The sequence below is a fragment of the Drosophila obscura genome, unplaced genomic scaffold, assembly GCF_018151105.1.
Source record: "Drosophila obscura isolate BZ-5 IFL unplaced genomic scaffold, ASM1815110v1 contig_36, whole genome shotgun sequence".
Taxonomy (NCBI): domain Eukaryota; kingdom Metazoa; phylum Arthropoda; class Insecta; order Diptera; family Drosophilidae; genus Drosophila; species Drosophila obscura.
The window spans coordinates 2,208,041-2,224,288 of NW_024542824.1; the positions used below are offsets into that span (position 1 = coordinate 2,208,041).

The following is a 16,248-nucleotide window of genomic DNA, read 5'->3' on the forward strand; positions in this document are numbered from 1 at the left end:
ACACAATATTCTAATTATCCACAATGTAAAAAACCTGAAAGGGAAAAACAGAATATAAAACCAAAAAGCTGCCATCAAACCATCATGCATACGATTAAAGCTCTTCAGTTTTACCAATATGATTGATGAGAGGAGGCGGACTATAGTAAACGCAACAACACACCACACGAACAATTGGCAACTGTTTGCAGGCTCATATGTGTATTAGTAAAGCATAATTAACATTTTCTTTGTCAACTCAATGAAGAAACAAAAGCAAAAGCGAAATGCTAAAAAATAAGCCCATATTCAATTTAAAGAATACCAATTTAAAACAAAAACTAAACAACCAGTAAATGTGTGCATCCATAGCAAAAGCAAAAGTAAAGAAAAAAACATAAATTTTTAAGTACCATATATATGTAAATCCAAGACAAAAAAAAAACGAAGAAATATTCACAGTAATGCTATTTTTAAATCATATTTACGAACAACAGGCAGGCAAAATTTCAGTTCACTCCAAAAAATTAGTCGCAAATGTTTCGTATGCTAATTTATCAAAAACCATACCATCATACCCACTAAAAATATTTCACACACACATAAGGATCCATAAAGACACATACACACACTCAGAACACTCAACCTACCAAAACAGCATAATCCACACCACCAAGACACCAAGAAACCAAGAATATAAATAAAGATTAATAACGAACGAAGAATCAAGAGAATGAACCATCAGGCAAAGTTAGGATCAAGCTGGGAGAGTGCAGGATACTGATACTAGGATACTAGAATGCAGTTTTCATAATTTTTAATTAATTATTAATTAACACAGACAGAAGAATGGAGAATGTGAAGAGCGATTATCATCGGATGGAGATGAAGAATTATATTATATATGTGTAATAAAATGGAGAAATGGAAGATATCATGGACTGAGCGTACATTAAAGCAGGAGAGAAGAGAAGCATGTGAAGCAACCAATACTAGGATTTTAGTTTATAAGTTCTTAAAAGAAAATATTGTGAAATAACGAAATAGGGAAAAGCACACACAAATCTATGGAAATGTATGGCTGCGTTTATGTTGAATATTTTTGAGAAACAAAAAAAAAAACTGAACGAAAATGATGAATAATAAAAAAAAGAGAAATACAAATTATGTTGTAAACAAATGAATACAAAGATTTCATTGAGTTTGGGAACGATGTCAGGCGGCCCCAGACACTTGTGTTGTACATAGTTACATTAATATTAACGATATATATTTAATATATATATATATATATATATATATACACAAACACATATATATATATGTATGTATATGTATCTTACTCATTAACATCTAAGTCGATGAACGGTACAAGTGCAAAAAGAGAGAAAGAAAAATATTAAAAAGAGAAAACAGTGAAACTTTTGAGTAAAACTGAAAAATGAAATGAAGACAGAAGAAAAACATGAAAAATAATAAAGAAATGCTCTGCAATAGAGTTTCGAGTGACTTTTTATTTAATGGATATCCGTGGACACTTGCAACGTGTACAAGATGCATTGTGGAATGTGGCGAGTGATTCCCCACTAACGGGAACATGTGGAGAGAATAGATTGGAACATTTACGAGGAAGTATAATTATGTATAATTACGTACTTGATATTTACAAATATGTTGTATGGTACAAAAATCTTAGGATTTATAATTTACTAGTACAAACGATTATGGTACACATAGTTGGCGCATACAAGCAATACTATGCAGTATTCCGATGGCTCATGCTTACATTCTCACTCTCTTCGTGTACTTTTCGACTCACATGCGACATCCATGTGTTCTTAAATCTTTGCTAATACTATATTGAAGAAACCTTGGCACAGCATGGCTATAAGCCTAGGATTTCCTGCTCAGATTCGTCGCACGGGGCGTCAGACTTATGTTTACGGGTGGCAACCACCACCTCCTTCTCTTCATTCTCGTCGTCGTCTTTGATTTGCTTCAGCTTTTTTTTCTTCACCTTTGCGGCGGGAGGTTGGCTGCTTCTAGCGGGATCGTGAATGCGGGAATGCCGCTTAAGATCCCCCGAGACGCGAAACCTCTTCTGGCAAACGGAGCACTCGTGCGGTCGCTCTCCCGTGTGCACCTTGACGTGGCTCAGAAGGTAGGAACTCGCCCGAAAGGTTTTGTCGCAGTACTGGCAGGCGTAATTCCGCTCGCTGGTGTGGATCCGTCGGTGCAGCACCAGGGAGTACCTTCGGGAAAAGCTCTTGCCGCAGAACTCGCACATGTGGGCCTTGATGTCGCTGTGCCTGGAGATGATGTGGTATTTCAGATCGCCCCATTGTCGGAACTTTGAGTCGCATTTCTCGCACTCGAAGGGCTTTACCCCAGAGTCTGTTGGCGGAAAAAGAGATTGTATGAATTGGTTTTTACATAAGGGACTATCTCTTACGCATTTTCTCGTGAGCCGTGAGCGCACTCTGGTTGTAGAAGGATCTTTCGCAGCTTCTGCACTTGTGGGAGCGCTCCTGGTTATGTGTATATTGATGGTATTTGAGTGCATTATACGAATTGAAATCCCTGTTGCATTTGTCACAAAAGTGTTTCCTCCTCGTTTTGCTCGGCGAGTCCTCGCTCGGACTCGTGTCTTTGCTCTCCATGGCATAGCCATCGGTAATGTCTTCATCCTCTCCATCGACGTCGCCATTTTCGAATGGTGAGGGCGGTGCACTGTCGTCGGGCATTTCATCAGCCTCCAGTTTGAAGGCGGCTTCGTGTATGAATAGCGGGGATCGACGCAGCTGTTCAATGACCGAGCCAGGCGGTGGCGCAGCAGGAGGAGCCGGAGAGGTACAGCACATTGGTGGCGCCACCAGTAAGGGCTGTTCCATCCCCTCGAGGGGTTTTTCCAGCCCCTTCTCCATTTTCACTTCATTTAGCTCCTCTCGTTTGGTGGCATTGAGGAAATCCAAATCCATCTGCTCTGTTTCATTTTGATGATTCTCTTTAATCAGCGGCGTCGCCCTTTGCTCCGTTGTCGCTGGAGGCGGCTCTCCTGGCAGCAGCAGCCCTGGGAATGTGATGTCACTGAAGTTGTTGTTAAACCAGGGCGCTCGTATTGTGGCAGTGGTTAGCTCCAAGTCCACCAGCTCATCGCAAGTGTCCTCGATAGACACCTTGTCCACTACGTTCCGTATGCCCTCGAGCATGTCCTCGGTGTCACTGAACTCCACATCATCCACAACGGGCACAACGTTGACGTTGACATTGGGCGTGGTGCTGGTGGCCACCACGGTATTTAGTTTGTCTGTGGCTTCGCCATGCATGACCATATTGACGCCAACATCGTTGACATTTACAGGCACTCCTACACCCACGTTCACGCCCACATTGTGATCCACATGGCTGATGGGGTGAAAGTTCTCAAAGTTCAGCTGAACATCGTGAAAGACTTGATCCAGCTTGGCTTGCTCCTGTTGCAGCTGTAGGGGAATAGGGACAGATATTAGTATGCGAAATATATCTCTGGAAAGCCAGATACTCGCTTTATCCTGTGTTGAGAGACCGCACATGTCCAGTGGCTCTTTTTGCTGTTCTTGCTGCTGCTGTTGTTGGATGGGAACTTCCAGTCGCTGTTCCATGGCCATTGGTGGCTCATAGTGCTGCTTAAGATGTGCGAAAAAATCCAACTGTGTGTGCACTGCATATCCGCAGATCTCACAGCTATAGAGGGATGCCACGGGGGGCACATGCTGGACGACATGCTTGTGCTGCTGCTGCTCCATCTCCGCCTCGATGTTGCCCTTAAGCTTCCTGGAGATGCGTTTCTTGTGGGGCAGCACCTTGCGGGCATTGGTCATTAGCGCATTGTGGACATACAAAAGATCATCATCATCAACAGCGTGGAGGCCCGCAGACACATCGATGGGAACGGTGGGCTCTATGGCCAGGGCTGGGAAGGCAGGCTGCGGCACTTGCTGCGACACCACCGGCCCCACCACGCCGTTCGCGGAGGAGGACTCGTTCACATGCTTGTTTACAAACTGGAAGATTGTGTTGTGAAAGTTCAGTTCCGGCGTCAGCGGATCTTTCTCCACGTAGCCGCTACTCCCATCATTGGGGGGATTTCCTGTGCTGGTGGTCAGGTTAGTGGGTCCCTCGGCTTTGGGGAATACTCCTGTGTGATCGATCAGATCCATGATAAAGTGGTTTGGATCCCGCATTAGCTCCGAGGCCAGCAGCGTCTATTTATAAGATACACAATGAAAAAGCAGGTAAATCCAGCAATTACATACCACAATTCCATTTCATCTACTTACGTGATCAATGTACTGCTGTGCGTCCACTTCTTTGCGCTCCATTTTGCTTGTTTCATACGGCAATTCATTAAATTAAAAAATTATATTTTTTTTGTTTTGGTAGTTAACTTAGAGGTGTCAAACCAAAGAGGGCACTATCGATAGTATCGATATTTTGCTGCTAGCCTCTACCATCGATGGTTTTCAGACTATCATGATGGTATCGAGCTACAGTCGTTGCGATTTTGATATGTTTGGATTGGATGCTATAAAATACGAAGACAAATTTGTAAACAAATTTTTAACTATTTTTTAACTAATTTGTAACTAATTTTTACAATGGACAAGTTCCTAAAAAGTTTCAATGGTTTTTTAATAATTATTTGAGCCCGATACTATTACAATAGTATCGATTGTTTTTTTTCAAAACATTCAACGTTGATATTCTCGATTTTGATATTCCGTTTAAGATTACCAGCTAGTTGGCCCTCTCAGCCCTAAAAAAATAGTTTTATTCGATAGATAGATCCGATGATAGTTCGTCCCCAGAAGCGAATCTCACGTTTCTTCTCGTTTCGATCTAATTTTTTTCATTTTCTGCCTCCACTTTCCACCGCTCAAATGGCAGAAAACCGTTAAATTCAAATCTGAGATACCAGGCGCACAGAAATCAGCAGAAGGTCGCTGCTTTTTTTAATTCTCTTTTTTTCTTGTTTCTCTTTGTTTCACGTTGCTCTCTCTTTTCGCTCTAATTTTTCACATTTTTGCCTCCACTTTCCACCGCTCAGATGGCAGAAACCGTTAAATTCAAATCTGAGATACCAGGCGCACAGAAATCAGCAGAAGGCGGCTGCTATTTTTAAATTCTCGTTTTTTCTTGTTTCTTTTTGTTTCTCGTTGCTCTCTCTTTTCGCTACAATTTTTCTCATTTTCTGACTCCACTTTCCACCGCTCAAATGGCAGAAAACCGTTAAATTCAAATCTGAGATACCAGGCGCACAGAAATCAGCAGAAGGTCGCTGCTTTTTTTAATTCTCGTTTTTTCTTGTTTCTCTTTGTATTTCGTTGCTCTCTCTTTTCGCTCTAATTTTTCGCATTTTCTGCCTCCACTTTCCACCGCTCAAATGGCAGAAAACCGTTAAATTCAAATCTGAGATACCAGGCGCACAGAAATCAGCAGAAGGTCGCTGGTTTTTTTAAATTCTCGTTTTTTCTTGTTTCTCTTTGTATTTCGTTGCTCTCTCTTTTCGCTCCAATTTTTCTCATTTTCTGCCTCCACTTTCCACCGCTCAAATGGCAGAAAACCGTTAAATTCAAATCTGAGATACCAGGCGCACAGAAATCAGAAGAAGGTCGCTGGTTTTTTTAAATTCTCGTTTTTTCTTGTTTCTCTTTGTTTCTCGTTGCTCTCTCTTTTCGCTCCAATTTTTCTCATTTTCTGCCTCCACTTTCCACCGCTCAAATGGCAGAAAACCGTTAAATTCAAATCTGAGATACCAGGCGCACAGAAATCAGCAGAAGGTCGCTGCTTTTTTTTTAGTTCATGTTTTTTCTTGTTTCTCTTTGTATTTCGTTGCTCTCTCTTTTCGCTCTAATTTTTCTCATTTTCTGCCTCCACTTTCCACCGCTCAAATGGCAGAAAACCGCTAAATTCAAATCTGAGATACCAGGCGCACAGAAATCAGCAGAAGGTCGCTGTTTTTTTTTAATTCTCGTTTTTTTTTGTTTCTCTTTGTTTCTCGTTTCTCTCTCTTTTCGCTCTAATTTTTCGCATTTTCTGCCTCTACTTTCCACCGCTCAAATGGCAGAAAACCATTAAATTCAAATCTGAGATACCAGGCGCACAGAAATCAGCAGAAGGTCGCTGCTTTTTTTAAATTCTCGTTTTTTTTTGTTTCTCTTTGTTTCTCGTTTCTCTCTCTTTTCGCTCTAATTTTTCTCATTTTCTGCCTCCATTTCCACCGCTCAAATGGCAGAAAACCGTTAAATTCAAATCTGAGATACCAGGCGCACAGAAATCAGCAGAAGGTCGCTGCTTTTTTTTTAGTTCTTGTTTTTTCTTGTTTCTCTTTGTTTCTCGTTGCTCTCTCTTTTCGCTCCAATTTTTCTCATTTTCTGCCTCCACTTTCCACCGCTCAAATGGCAGAAAACCGTTAAATTCAAATCTGAGATACCAGGCGCACAGAAATCAGCAGAAGGTCGCTGGTTTTTTTAAATTCTCGTTTTTTGTTGTTTCTCTTTGTATTTTGTTGCTCTCTCTTTTCGCTACAATTTTTCTCATTTTCTGCCTCCACTTTCCACCGCTCAAATGGCAGAAAAACGTTAAATTCAAATCTGAGATACCAGGCGCACAGAAATCAGCAGAAGGTCGCTGCTTTTTTTTTAGTTCTTGTTTTTTCTTGTTTCTCTTTGTTTCTCGTTGCTCTCTCTTTTCGCTCCAATTTTTCTCATTTTCTGCCTCCACTTTCCACCGCTCAAATGGCAGAAAACCGTTAAATTCAAATCTGAGATACCAGGCGCACAGAAATCAGCAGAAGGTCGCTGGTTTTTTTAAATTTCTTTTTTGTTGTTTCTCTATAGTAGAAATAAGAAAAAGAGAATTTAAAAAAACCAGCGACCTTCTGCTGATTTCTGTGTGCCTGGTATCTCAGATTTGAATTTAACGTTTTTCTGCTATTTGAGCGGTGGAAAGTGGAGGCAGAAAATGAGAAAAATTAGAGCGAAAAGAGAGAGCAACGAAATACAAAGAGAAACAAGAAAAAACATGAACTAAAAAAAAAGCAGCGACCTTCTGCTGATTTCTGTGCGCCTGGTATCTCAGATTTGAATTTAACGTTTTTCTGCCATTTGAGCGGTGGAAATGGAGGCAGAAAATGAGAAAAATTAGAGCGAAAAGAGAGAGCAACGAAATACAAAGAGAAACAAGAAAAAACAAGAACTAAAAAAAAAGCAGCGACCTTCTGCTGATTTCTGTGTGCCTGATATCTCAGATTTGAATTTAACGGTTTCTGCCATTTGAGCGGTGGAACGTGGAGGCAGAAAATGAGAAAAATTAGAGCGAAAAGAGAGAGCAACGAGAAACAAAGAGAAACAAGAAAAAACAAGAACTAAAAAAAAAGCAGCGACCTTCTGCTGATTTCTGTACGCCTGGTATCTCAGATTTGAATTTAACGTTTTTCTGCTATTTGAGCGGTGGAAAGTGGAGGCAGAAAATGCGAAAAATTAGAGCGAAAAGAGAGAGCAACGAAATACAAAGAGAAACAAGAAAAAACGAGAACTAAAAAAAAAGCAGCGACCTTCTGCTGATTTCTGTGCGCCTGGTATCTCAGATTTGAATTTAACGGTTTTCTGCCATTTGAGCGGTGGAAAGTGGAGGCAGAAAATGCGAAAAATTAGAGCGAAAAGAGAGAGCAACGAAATACAAAGAGAAACAAGAAAAAACGAGAATTTAAAAAAACCAGCGGCCTTCTGCTGATTTCTGTGCGCCTGGTATCTCAGATTTGAATTTAACGGTTTTCTGCCATTTGAGCGGTGGAAAGTGGAGGCAGAAAATGAGAAAAATTGGAGCGAAAAGAGAGAGCAACGAAAACAAAGAGAAACAAGAAAAACGAGAATTAAAAAACAGCACCTTCTTTTTCTGTGCGCCTGGTCTCTTTTTTGCGGTGGGTGGGGCAGAAAGAAAATTGGGGAGGAGCAACGAGAAACAAAGAGAAACAAGAAAAAACGAGAATTTAAAAAAACCAGCGACCTTCTGCTGATTTCTGTGCGCCTGGTATCTCAGATTTGAATTTAACGGTTTTCTGCCATTTGAGCGGTGGAAAGTGGAGGCAGAAAATGAGAAAAATTGGAGCGAAAAGAGAGAGCAACGAGAAACAAATAGAAACAAGAAAAAACGAGAATTTAAAAAAACCAGCGACCTTCTGCTGATTTCTGTGCGCCTGGTATCTCAGATTTGAATTTAACGGTTTTCTGCCATTTGAGCGGTGGAAAGTGGAGGCAGAAAATGAGAAAAATTGGAGTGAAAAGAGAGAGCAACGAGAAACAAAGAGAAACAAGAAAAAACGAGAATTTAAAAAAACCAGCGACCTTCTGCTGATTTCTGTGCGCCTGGTATCTCAGATTTGAATTTAACGGTTTTCTGCCATTTGAGCGGTGGAAAGTGGAGGCAGAAAATGAGAAAAATTGTAGCGAAAAGAGAGAGCAACGAAATACAAAGAGAAACAAGAAAAAACGAGAATTAAAAAAAAGCAGCGGCCTTCTGCTGATTTCTGTGCGCCTGGTATCTCAGATTTGAATTTAACGGTTTTCTGCCATTTGAGCGGTGGAAAGTGGAGGCAGAAAATGCGAAAAATTAGAGCGCAAAGAGAGAGCAACGAAATACAAAGAGAAACAAGAAAAAACGAGAATTTAAAAAAACCAGCGACCTTCTGATGATTTCTGTGCGCCTGGTATCTCAGATTTGAATTTAACGGTTTTCTGCCACTTGAGCGGTGGAAAGTGGAGGCAGAAAATGAGAAAAATTGGAGTGAAAAGAGAGAGCAACGAGAAACAAAGAGAAACAAGAAAAAACGAGAATTTAAAAAAACCAGCGACCTTCTGCTGATTTCTGTGCGCCTGGTATCTCAGATTTGAATTTAACGGTTTTCTGCCATTTGAGCGGTGGAAAGTGGAGGCAGAAAATGAGAAAAATTGTAGCGAAAAGAGAGAGCAGCGAAATACAAAGAGAAACAAGAAAAAACGAGAATTTAAAAAAAGCAGTGACCTTCTGCTGATTTCTGTGCGCCTGGTGTCTCAGATTTGAATTTAACGGTTTTCTGCCATTTGAGCGGTGGAAAGTGGAGGCAGAAAATGAAAAAAATTAGAGCGAAAAGAGAGGGCAACGAGAAACGAAGAGAAACAAGAAAAAACGAAGATTTAAAAACAAGCAGCGATCTTCTGCTGATTTCTGTGCGCCTGGTATCTCAGATTTGAATTTAACGGTTTTCTGCCATTTGATCGGTGGAAAGTGGAGGCAGAAAATGAGAAAAATTGTAGCGAAAAGAGAGAGCAACGAAATACAAAGAGAAACAAGAAAAAACGAGAATTAAAAAAAGCAGCGACCTTCTGCTGATTTCTGTGCGCCTGGTATCTCAGATTTGAATTTAACGGTTTTCTGCCATTTGAGCGGTGGAAAGTGGAGGCAGAAAATGAGAAAAATTGTAGCGAAAAGAGAGAGCAACGAAATACAAAGAGAAACAAGAAAAAACGAGAATTAAAAAAAAGCAGCGACCTTCTGCTGATTTCTGTGCGCCTGGTATCTCAGATTTGAATTTAACGGTTTTCTGCCATTTGAGCGGTGGAAAGTGGAGGCAGAAAATGAGAAAAATTAGAGCGAAAAGAGAGAGCAACGAGAAACAAAGAGAGACAAGAAAAAACGAGAATTAAAAAAAAGCAGCGACCTTCTGCTGATTTCTGTGCGCCTGGTATCTCAGATTTGAATTTAACGGTTTTCTGCCATTTGAGCGGTGAAAAGTGGAGGCAGAAAATGAGAAAAATTAGAGCGAAAAGAGAGAGCAACGAAATACAAAGAGAAACACGAAAAAACGAGAATTAAAAAAAAGCAGCGACCTTCTGCTGATTTCTGTGCGCCTGGTGTCTCAGATTTGAATTTAACGGTTTTCTGCCATTTGAGCGGTGGAAAGTGGAGGCAGAAAATGAAAAAAATTAGAGCGAAAAGAGAGAGCAACGAAATACAAAGAGAAACAAGAAAAAACGAGAATTAAAAAAAAACCAGCGACCTTCTGATGATTTCTGTGCGCCTGGTATCTCAGATTTGAATTTAACGGTTTTCTGCCATTTGAGCGGTGGAAAGTGGAGGCAGAAAATGAGAAAAATTTTAGCGAAAAGAGAGAGCAACGAGAAACAGAGAGAACCAAGAAAAAAAGAGAATTTAAAAAAACCAGCGGCCTACTACTGATTTCTGTGCGCCTGGTGTCTCAGATTTGAATTTAACGGTTTTCTTCCATTTGAGCGGTGAAAAGTGGAGGCAGAAAATGAGAAAAATTAGAGCGAAAGGAGAGAGCAACGAAATACAAAGAGAAACAAGAAAAAACGAGAATTAAAAAAAAGCAGCGACCTTCTGCTGATTTCTGTGCGCCTGGTGTCTCAGATTTGAATTTAACGGTTTTCTGCCATTTGAGCGGTGGAAAGTGGAGGCAGAAAATGAAAAAAATTAGAGCGAAAAGAGAGGGCAACGAGAAACGAAGAGAAACAAGAAAAAACGAAGATTTAAAAACAAGCAGCGATCTTCTGCTGATTTCTGTGCGCCTGGTATCTCAGATTTGAATTTAACGGTTTTCTGCCATTTGAGCGGTGGAAAGTGGAGGCAGAAAATGAAAGAAATTAGATCGAAACAAGAAGAAACGTGAGAGTCGCTTCTGGGGACGCGACTCTACTCTACTGTTTATGAGTATATATACTTTATGTGGTCGGAAACGTTTCCTTATCTGCGTTACACACATCCACTTTTACCACAAATACAATATAACCCTTAACTCTTTTTGAGTACGGGAATAAAAACCAATTTCGGTTCAAGGGGCCAAAGATTGTAGAACCCACACAAGCACAGCATGTGAGAATACATGGCACACACACATTTACGTAACCTGAAATCTCAAGACAGAATCGGTTTAGGTAGTTAAAAATTATTCCATGCATACAATCATATATTTTGGAGTGTTATACGTACACACATACACGCTTGCTGCCAGTCGGCTCGTGTCACGTTATGAGCCGAACGCGGTCATTCCCAGAGCCGAACGCGGTCAGCCCCAGAGCCGAAGACCTGGGAACGTACGCTGGAAACTCAGCTGCGACACGTTCGTTGTACGAACTGGCACATCTATATACTGTATGGTTAGTGGCCGCATCATTGTCTTCTTCTATCCACAGGGCTCTTAAGGGGATCATTGTCGCATTTTCCATTTAAAGTAAAAATCCAACGATACGGCCCAGTGTAAAAATGCTATTAGCTAGTTGGGCTAACTGACTAGATACTTCTGTTGGCGATGGTGCTATCGATGTTTTGCAAAAAATTAAAACCGAAAAACAGCTGTTATCCATTTCCACAACCCACAGCTGGGCGCGGAATTTGAAATTTGGTTTTAAAGCCAGCGCTTCCTTGGTAGGTCTTTCTTAGCGAAATGGTAGCGAGCGCTTCGCTCGTATGACATTCTTTATACATTTCTAAAAACTACTCAACTTTATGTGTTGAATTGTCATCACTTCAACTGGGTAGGCTGAGTGCTAGCCAAAAACCTAACTCTGTAAGTCATTCAGACAGCAGAAAAAACGATAAATTTAGTTGAATTCAGTACGTTAAAAATGGAAGCCCGTAATCTCGTTTCGTACCTTAAAGAATTCTGTGTAAAACTAAAGCTAAATGCACCGATATTCGAAATTGAAGCCGAACCCAATAGAGAATTCCGCTGCAAGCTAGAGCTTCAAGGTATCAAAGGCTGTGCCACTGGTAGAACTCTCGATGGTAATTTTTCCGGTTTCAAAAGTTTATTAAATTCCCTTTCGACAGGCCGTTCGAAGCAGTGTGCCTCGCATGTGGCGGCAAGGAATGTTTGGGCGCAGATAATGTTGCATCCTGCGGTCCGAGCGATCATACAACAAAAGGACTGTTTGCCGTACATTCAAAAAGGGGATATCTTCTGGGAGGTGCGCTTACTCAAGATCAAGCAAGTGAAAGGTCTGCGGGAGCTGCTGATCCTGGTGGCTAGTAGTGAGTCCATCGGTAATGGTTCGGACATGCCACAGAGCAGCATCTTAGAAGTGGCCACCACCACGGAAGTGCGAATGGGAAACAGAGTCCTGGAGAATGTTCCCATCGTGGAGGTGCCAGGCAAGAGTTTCCTGGAAAAGCTCGCCCTACCGGTGTTGCTAGTGAGGGGTGGATTGGAGGAGACACCCCTAACAGAAGTAATAGTGAGCAGTGTTGGGAAGCAGGCCTCCAAGTCAACCTCCACGGAGGTACAGTGCTTGGGCAGTGTCTTGGAAGTACTCCGCATTGCGGAGGGTCCAGAAAGTAGTCCCGTGGAAGTAGCCCATAGCCCAGTGCTTCCAGAGGTGAGCAGTCAAAAGTCCCAAGACTCGGAAGAAGAACAGATAAGTGTGTCGGAAGAGGAGGTGGTCCCCGTTCCCGTCCCCATCCCTGACATTCCCGTGAGCAGAGTCATTGAAAAGGCAACCCCTGCCAGTGTCGCCACTGACATCCCAGACATTGAGGATGAGTTCGAAAAACAGCGCATGTTCGAGACCTTTCGTAAAATCATCAAAACTTACGAACATAAAACTAAAACTGTCCCAATCTGCGAACGTCACAACTATTTCAAGAAATTGCCGCAGGAGCTCAAAGCGGAGGGCTTCAAAGTTATCAATTCGAACGACTTTAAGACTGTGAGGGAGAAGGCAATCACACTTCTGTACGCTTTGAAGCTGCCTCATACCATCAGCAAGATGCCATCCATTTCTGGTGTGCCAATGGTCAAAGTCGAACTCGACTGCAGCTACGAGGGCATATTTTTGGATTTTGAGAGCAATATTTATCACTACATTATTGATTTTATGCGTAATATGCTCGTGTAGGTTACTGAACAGATAACTGACTAACATGACGATCTGCCCAGGACGCTCTATCATCTATGTACCATCCACAATGTCTACCTGAAGAACTAGTCATCTACTCTTAATTTTTTTTTAATTAAAAAACCAAATGCTATCATCCTGTAATTATTCTATGCCATCCTACATCCAATGTTTCAGCAGCTACAATTTAAAATTTTCAATTTTCGCTGGGATCTCTAAGCACGAAATATATATTTCCCTGGAAAATTGGAGCTCATACAAGTCTAACATCAAAGTACAGTTCTGCGGCTCTTTGGAAACTCGCACTCCGGGAGTGCTGGCTGTCAAGGTGCCTCTTGATCGATTCCTTCGCAGACTCCAAATGTTATTGTTATGATTCGATGGAATTCGTGTGCGTAATTTTCGGATTTTGATCTAAACAAAAGCCGCGTGATATTTATTTTTACGCCCCCGCCAGACTACAGCAGTGAGTCAGTCACTCAATCGGGAAGCAGATCAAAGATATATTGTCTAATAATTGTTTATTAAACATTAATAGACTTAAGACTCTGGCGAAGTGCTAAGCAGCCGGCGGTCGTCACATGGGATTGTCGAAAGAGTGTTCATTAAATTTTATGGAGTTTTTGCGGTTTGTCTCCACGCACTTGGAACCGCTGTGGAAGCGAGCCGAGCATTTCAGAGCTATAAATATCAACTGGAACATATGGTTCAACCACCGACTGGGCTCCCAAATTTGTGCGCCCTAAGCCCTCTGATCCCGTTTACCATAAATATGTTGATATATCACTGAGCAGGATTAGCTTCCTGTTTGCGTCCATATGGAGATCGCGTATGTTCATGGGGCTAGGGGGGAATTCGGGCTACAGTTTCGGATTATGTGCCACTTAAGAATGTGGAATATAATATTTATGGAGTGTTAATTTGTAATGGGAACATTTATGGGTGTGTTTTGTTGTTGAACTTTATGTATCACCAATTGGTTGGGTTTTTCTTTTTCTTTTTTTGGTCGGGAGGGGAGGCACTACTGCGATTTATATGGTTTCTTTTTTATTAAATTTAATATGTTTTGTGTCTACTTTCCCTTAATAAAAAATCATCTAATCCCAAACATTTCCAGATGGTTTTCATATTCAATGATCATTTCAATCATTTTTCGTGCCTTTCAAATTCCACTGTTGCCAGTATTTCAATGCAATATTTTTGTGTAGCATATAAATATTATTTTTTCATTAGGAGAAATGCAAATTGTTTGCTTTTTGGCTCACACATTAGTAACGCCCACCAGCTGCGATCCCATACCCGTCCAATCTCTGTGGAGATATTTCCTACCTGCCTGCCTGCCTCCTCTTCTGACTCTTCCCTATTTTCCGTTTGTTGATTTTGCGTGCTACCATAGATTTTTGTTTGTTTTTGGTTTAACGTTTGTTTAAAATTTTATATAAATAAATAGAAATAGTCGTCCATAGTTTTCAAATATTTTTCACAAATACGCAAAGTCAATATTTGCTCATGGCAAACTAATAAAAATAATAACCTGCCATTGGAAAGCAGAAAGGGATTATAATCTATATAGAAGAAAAGTCTTTCAATGATTCGTTCCATGAAGATTTCTGCGTATATTTCATTTCAACTGGGTAAATTGGACCAACTTAAATATATAATTCCCCCTCTTGAGGCCCAATCCAAATCATATGGCTCAGCTCGTTAGAGAAGTTTGTTCAACAAAAAGCAAGCAGCAAAAAAGGACTGCGGCTGTCAACATTTCGTACGTATCACATAGTATATGCCATACATAATGTCATTATTATCATAAGCGTGCTTTTTTGTGGATACAACAAAAGCAGCAGCAGCCGCAGCAGCAGCAACAGCAAGTAAGTTTTGTAAAAACCAGAAGCACAAGGACCCTCCCATTCCCCGTCTCTCTCTCTCGCTGGCCGGAAACATGCAAGTGCCCAAGTGCCTTCTTTTGTTCTTCGTCACGTACTGCGGTACTGGGCCCGTGCCCACCGCCTTCGTGTACCCCCCCAAAATGTAACAAAACCACCTTAGCCATAGCCATACGCAAGCAGGACCAGAACCAGAACCAGAAGCAACCTACCGCAGCTTCGAGTTTTTCGCTGGCGCAGAAGAGGAAGCGGAAACAGCCACAGGACACACACAGCAGCAGCAGCAGCAGCAGCGCCAGAAACAGCCACAGCAACAACAACAACAGCAACAACAGGCTTCATCAAGTGCTGTTCGATCGGTGGAGAGTTTTCAGATGCCCTGTAAGCCCTGCCATGGGGAGTAGATTGGGTTTTAAAATTTACGCGGTTGTCAAAAAAATGAGGGGATAGAAGGTATGTATGTACAGGTTTCTGTAAGGAATGTAAGGAAGGCTTTAATTACTTACTTACTTACTTACTATATCTTCCACGAAAACACCGTCCAATTGCCATTGATTTTAGACTTAGCTTCGACTTCAGAGGATTCGACTTAAAAGAATTCGAGTGAAACAAATTATTTGTACCTCTAAATTAACTTAAATGTCTGTACATACATATATGTACATATAAAATAAATGCAACACTATTATGTGGAGCATTATTTAATCCGTCTTGTCTTTCTGTAGCACTCTATTCATTCTAGTTTTTTCTGTCCATTGAGCACCGAATGAAGTTTCTGGGTATCTCCCATTCGACTATTCTGCCCCAATCTATATTTGTTTTCTCTTTTTTCATAATTCTCTTTGTTTTTTTCCTCCTCGAGTTTGTCGCCTTGCGGGTCCAAATTATAAAACAAAAGCTGTAAAATGTATGAAAATGGAAAAACAAACAGTGGAAAGACAACCCCCAAGCTCAGACTCCTTTTGGGATACCATTCCCTTTCCCATTGCATCCTTCTGAATAGCATTCCCATTCCGTTCTCCTGCTGGGGTACCACCGCCACCACTGCTGTTGCTGCTGCTGCTGCATAAATATTGTCAACGACTACAGCAACAGCAACAGTAGAACCTGCAGTCTGGGGCCCCTGGCCATAGCCCAAACCAAACCCCATTCCCATCTACAGATCCTCTTTCCACCTCCCACATCTGAGACCATTCTCTGCTCACGTTTTTTTACTTTTGTTGCTAACAATTTTGTGCTCATCTCAGCGAAAAATCTGTTGACGCAATTGTCACGTGCTGTGTTATTCTGTCAGTTTTTTACTGTCATCTCTACGCTGCTGTTTCGTGTCCTGCCAAAAGGATGTGGCACGCTCACTTTTCCCTATAGTTTTATCCACACACACACGGACATACGTTCAAGTATATGTGCATTGTACATACATGGAATGTCTTGCCTCGTGCCACTTTGTCCGT

At 41.3% G+C, this 16,248-nt stretch overlaps 2 protein-coding genes across 2 annotated transcripts; one reads left to right on the top strand and one right to left on the bottom strand.

The window, feature by feature from the left end:
• Window positions 1-1,485: 1,485 nt before the first annotated feature.
• LOC111080535 lies at window positions 1,486-4,417 on the bottom strand. Its single transcript, XM_022376214.2, has 4 exons — window positions 4,299-4,417; window positions 3,525-4,223; window positions 2,432-3,461; window positions 1,486-2,373 (listed from the first exon to the last, which is right to left on the bottom strand). Exons 1-4 carry the CDS (start codon window positions 4,338-4,340, stop codon window positions 1,865-1,867), a joined length of 2,280 nt encoding a protein of 759 aa, XP_022231906.2. The 5' UTR covers window positions 4,341-4,417; the 3' UTR covers window positions 1,486-1,864.
• A 7,155-nt stretch (window positions 4,418-11,572) lies between these two features.
• Window positions 11,573-13,044, top strand: LOC111080087. The gene is made up of 2 exons (XM_022375493.2): window positions 11,573-11,784; window positions 11,845-13,044. Exons 1-2 carry the CDS (start codon window positions 11,640-11,642, stop codon window positions 12,906-12,908), a joined length of 1,209 nt encoding a protein of 402 aa, XP_022231185.2. The 5' UTR covers window positions 11,573-11,639; the 3' UTR covers window positions 12,909-13,044.
• The last annotated feature ends 3,204 nt before the right edge of the window (window positions 13,045-16,248 follow it).